The sequence below is a fragment of the Triticum dicoccoides genome, chromosome 5B (genome assembly GCF_002162155.2).
Source record: "Triticum dicoccoides isolate Atlit2015 ecotype Zavitan chromosome 5B, WEW_v2.0, whole genome shotgun sequence".
Lineage (NCBI taxonomy): Eukaryota > Viridiplantae > Streptophyta > Magnoliopsida > Poales > Poaceae > Triticum > Triticum dicoccoides.
The window spans coordinates 206,322,809-206,328,376 of NC_041389.1; the positions used below are offsets into that span (position 1 = coordinate 206,322,809).

General features: G+C 39.5%; 1 protein-coding gene across 1 annotated transcript in view; it reads left to right on the plus strand.

The window, feature by feature from the left end:
• LOC119308085 (translation initiation factor eIF-2B subunit alpha-like) overlaps window positions 1–3,877 on the plus strand; it is a 4,768-nt gene extending 891 nt beyond the window's left edge. The window contains exons 2-5 of the mRNA XM_037584198.1: window positions 716–873; window positions 954–1,095; window positions 2,374–2,615; window positions 3,399–3,877. Coding sequence (XP_037440095.1) covers window positions 716–873; window positions 954–1,095; window positions 2,374–2,615; window positions 3,399–3,605 — 749 coding nt within the window. The 3' untranslated portion in view covers window positions 3,606–3,877. The remainder of the gene's footprint in view (window positions 1–715; window positions 874–953; window positions 1,096–2,373; window positions 2,616–3,398) is intronic.
• The last annotated feature ends 1,691 nt before the right edge of the window (window positions 3,878–5,568 follow it).

The window sequence follows — 5,568 nt, forward strand, 5'->3', positions numbered from 1 at the left end:
ATTCCATCGTACGGCTTCCATGTGGTTGTTTGGTGTTGTGTACCGCATTGCAACTGACAAGATTTTTCTCACATGTGAGTTTCTATGACATTCTGATCGATGATTGCTTACTTAGGATTGCTGTTGTCAAGTTAGGAAGGATAGTAGACGATATTTTTTGAGTGATAAACTGGGCCTTCAGCTGTCTGACTCCACTCTTTTGGTAGCATAAATCATGTTTCTGAATCTACATTCTAGAGGGGTTAAAATATTACTCTCAAAAGAAGAGATAGCATTTTGTACAATTTTTTTTTCTTTCTTTGTGAGAAGCTTATGAAAATACAATGTGTAGTGCTTCTTATTATGGCTGTCATGGTCTCAAGTGTTCCACTCAGATTGTTTCACAACTAAATATTTTTTTTCTACAAAAGATATAATTAGAAATGTCAGTTGTGTTCGCCCACTTTGCCTTTTTGCACTATCTCTGATGTTTTCTGTGGTGTTGGAAATAAAGGCCCTTCTGCAATGGCATAAAATCTGTTTGGTATGCTTGTAGTGGCATGTACAAAATTCCACCCATCATGTTCTCTCTAGTCCTTAGGGTTTGAATTATGTTCACAAGTTGATGTTTTCTAATGATGAAGTGATTAAGCTGCTTATAGTCTTTGAACATTTTGTTATGGAAGCCCTCATGCGGTGCTGACTACTTGAATTCACACTGAAAACATGTCTATATTTCAGTCCTGGGATGCTACTTCCATTTCTCTGTCTGCTGCTTGTGATTTGTTCATGCGCTTTGTAACAAGAACATCACATTTGGAGCATGAGAAATTTGATGCAGCAAAATCACGCCTAATTGAGCGAGGGGAAAAGTTTGGAGAGATATCATTAAAGGTTACCTGTAATTTACTATCTACTGTTCTTGTAAGATGGTTTATGCTTTGAACTAATTTGGTAGAAGAATATTTGTGTAGGCCCGTAAGACAATTGCAATGCTCAGCCAGGATTTCATCTCAGATGGGTGCACTATGCTGGTACATGGTTATTCCAGAGTAGTGTTGGAAATCCTGAAGCTAGCTGCCTCAAATCGCAAACTTTTCCGTGTATTATGCACAGGTATTTTGATCTAGTCTTTTCTCTATTCAGTGGTCTCAACACGCTTGCAGTGTATTCTCCATTCAGGGTCATCAGTGTGATATTTTACTGTGAGTGCTTGGGAGATCGTATTCATGCAGAAGGCGGTGAGGGTTGAGGTGATCTCAACATCTTTTTCATGTACGAAAAGTAGACGGTGTGTGAGGGTTGGGAGTGATCTGAACACCTTTTTCGTGTACAAATAGTAGGCCGCAATGAGGGTTGTGACTGATCTCAACACCTTTTTCGTGTACGAAAAGTAGACCGCATCGAGGGCTAGAGATCATATTCATGCATGAAATTGCACCCTAATGTGTTTCCACTGAAATTCTATTTTCTATACCATTATATAGTACTACCTCCGTCTAAGTGAATAAGTCATTCGCGTAGTTCTAGGTCATCGATTTGAGGAATTAAATATGTGTTATATGTCATGAAAAGTATATCACTAGATTTCTACAAGGATGTAGTTTTTAAATATATATTTTTTGTCACATATAATACATATTTAGATAGTTAAATCGTCAACCTAGAACTACGCGAATGACTTATTCACCGAGACGGAGGTAGTAGCAGTTCTGAATGAATATAGAGCATCAACCCTAACCATTGGTATCTTAAATCCAACAGTTTAAAGCAACAGGATTCGCATGAACAGTAACCAGCAGGTGCTTCCATGCTTTTCTACTAGAACCATCATATCACCCTTGTCATTAAAAGGTCCATGCTTCCCAAGCCAGCTTGCAGCGCTAGCAGAGGACGTATTTAGCGGGTTTGAGATAGTCTAGAAAGGAAACGCCGGAACGGGGAGAGAAGGAAGCTAAAGTAAACAGTTAGATTAGTTAGTGTGGATCCCACCAGTTATAGTTCGCCAAAAAAATCCCCACCGGCTCCATACTCTTTGTTTTTTTACAAACAACAATCAGTGGGGTTTACGCTTTTCTATTATTTCATTTCTCGTTTCCTCCGCGTTGAATAATTTCACAAGGCAATCTACTGTTTATCTACTTTTACCAAAATCACTTCGCAACGTTCAGACGTGCAATGCTAGTATACAGTAGTTCTTTAGTCATATCTTACCTCTTTTTAATCTCAGCGGTTAGATGTCGTGTTGAATGGGTACATCTTGAGTGGAGAGATTTGCAGTTCTAAGTTTTGTTGTTAGCCTTCCTCATGGCTAGTAATCACGATAACCAATGTGGAAACTTTTCTGTTAAGTGGAATTTCTCATGTTTGTCTGTTATGTTTATTTACCTGCAGAGGGCAGACCAGACAGAACTGGCCTACGAATGTCAAATGAACTTGCAGCATTAGGTATTCCTGTTAAGGTGCTAATTGATTCAGCTGTTGCTTACTCCATGGATGAAGTTGACATGGTATTTGTTGGCGCTGATGGGGTTGTTGAAAGTGGAGGAGTTATTAATATGATGGGGACTTACCAGATAGCTCTTGTAGCTCATAGCATGAATAAACCTCTATACGTGGCCGCTGAAAGTTATAAGGTACTGCCTGCTATGATAGGCTATTTAAAAATTGTTTCACTAGTTGCTCTGCAAACTATTCTCATGCTACTTTCTGTAATAGGAATAAATGAAACATAACTGTTGAATAGTTAAGAACAGCGAGTAAAAATTGTTGTATATTTAAGAATATACTCCCTCCGTAAAGAAATATAAGAGCGTTTAGATCACTAAAGTAGTGATCTAAATGCTCTTATATTTCTTTACAGAGGGAGTAGTAAGGACCTCTATTTGACATGGAGACTCACACTTGTTAGGGTGTTGCCGATTTCTTTATTGTTTTTAGAGAGAATTTTCATGGATCCTTAAGCTGGTCAGTCATCCATAATGTGAGAGCAATTTGATATGGAAGTATCGTTTCAAACTTCCACTGTTATCCACCATATGTCCTGTACATTTTAAGGAACTTTTTCTTAGTATTCTGCACTCTGCAGATCTACACATCATAACTTGCGAGAAACTACTTGCACAAATCATTCATCACTTACTGCATGTCTTATTTCAGGATTTCTTATATCTCGCAGTAGGTATTCACCAAAGTTTATTTTACTTAAACTGTCGCAACTTAAGTTCAGTTGATGATTACATAGTAAATTAGTTCTAGATTGTAGACAAGTGTATTAAATGATGGTTTATCTTACTTGCATCCTACTCCCTCCGTTCATAAATAAGACGTACCACATCACTTATTTGTGAACGGAGGTAGTATTATAGAAGTGTCAGTGTGTTTGATAACATAGCCCTGTATATTTGATACTCTTGTAGTTTGCTCGTCTATATCCCCTGGACCAGAAGGACATGACACCAGCTCATCGACCGATAAATTTTGGAGTTCCGATACCTGCTGGTGTGGAAGTTGAGACATCGGCAAGAGACTACACTCCTCCCCAGTACCTCACACTTCTTTTGACTGATCTTGGTGTTCTGACACCATCCGTTGTGAGCGATGAGCTCATCCAACTGTACCTATGATCACTGCTAAGATATATGTTCTCCAGATCAGATGTAATGTCCTGTAGTTGAATTAAGGTTTTCCCTGTCTCTCACTGTATGTTGTTATCTTTCCCCCGCTGCTGAAATGTCTAGAAGAATTCTCTAAAACCTTAGGTGAGAGGATGATCCATTTTACCCGAGCGTTGTTCTGGAGTCGAGCAATAATTTTGGTCTCAAGTGACATCGTGCAAATTTGCAGTGTTTGCTCTACTGGATTCGAATGAGTGCAAAGTTTAACTTTCCTTGTGGCATTTGTGAATTTACAGAATACCTCATCTTTGGTATTGTACCTTCTGCCATTGGATCGATTGCTAATGATTGAGTTGAATGGTACCGTCTTGCAGTGCTAAGGGCATGTACATTAGTTCAGACTGATGTCGTCTGTCACGTCACGTTATAGACAGCACAAAAGACACCCAATACATCAGGCTGTCTGTTTGACAGTCCGTAGCACCACAAAATCTGGAAATCTTTATTTGGCGTACGTTACATGGTACACTCCCATGTCGCGTTACACTGGCCAATGGACACATGAAGGTCTCGCCTATATGCCCCTCATGCACAAATGAACAGGAAGACACGAAACACGTATTGTTCCTCTGTCAGAAGGCAAAAGAGGTTTGAAAAAAACTGGGATTGTGGGGGGTGATTAAAGAAGCATGTGTTGTTGATAGGGCAGGAGAAGCAATCCTTGAATTTTTACTTCTGAAGCCAGAAAATGAAATAGCTACTCTAGGAATCCAGAATGTACGTGAACTAATAACAATAACCGCTTGGTATTTATGATGGGATAGACGTAGGCTGTTCATGAAGGTAAGGCTCAAAACGCACAACTATCCTCCATGGGGATTAGGGCAATAACAACAAACTATGTAAATGCCCATTCCCCGAATGCATCTATTAAAAAAGGAGGATGGAGCAAACCTCCTATGGGACTTGTTAAGCTAAATACTGATGCTTCGTTTGATCATGATCGGCTTAGTGGTACAGTTAGGGCTGTTCTCAGAGATGATAAAGGAAGATTTATTGTCGGCGGAAACTGAAAGTTTGACTGGTGTGCAGATGTTCTGACAGCGGAAGTTTTGGCCCTAAGGTTTGGATTATTACTTGCTCATAGGGCGGGATGCAATCGCCTAGAGGTCAATTCAGATAATATTGAAGTCATCAACACAATAAAGAATGGAGGACAATCAGCGGGAGCGGCGGCGACGGTTTTTGATGATTGCTATTTTTTGGCTTGTGATTTTTCTCTTACTAGGTTTGAACATTGTAATAGGGAGGCAAATAAGATGGCTCATGAACTAGCTAGATTAGCGAAAATTTCCGTGACAAATGAATATTTTGAGGAACCCATGGATGAAATTGTACCTTTTTTTATGGATGATGTAACTGTTATTTGCAATCAATAAAGCTAACGATTTATTTCAAAAAAAATCTGGAAATTTTGGTAAACAATCGAAGTTAGTTATTGCTAACTAAAACAATACGAGAGATTTTCTTGGGCCATTACAGACGATCCAATCGTACAACGGCAAAAAGGGCGTCGCTAAGCAACGACTTCCGCGGCAATCGTTCGTCGGTATTTCTACAGACGACCATCTTCTCTCTCTTTTATCTCTCTCTTTTATCTCTCTCTTCCACGTAATCAAATATCGTACATGGGCTCACTTACAGACGGCTGAGTCAATGTCGTTGTACATGCCCTAAACAATATGGCAAACTGGCGGTTGTTGCCAACTATCCTAGGGATTTGGATGATGACATCGGGTATGGAGCATAAAATAACATCACGTCTGTTCTGAATTATAAAATCTTTTGGATATTTCAATATGGATCAAAAGTTAGCAACACATGATTCGTGTTCAACTGCCGATAGGTCGACCTAAGGCAGCCCGTAGCTGTTGCTGCATGCCCTTACGGGGTCTCTCTTGGAGGTACCCTA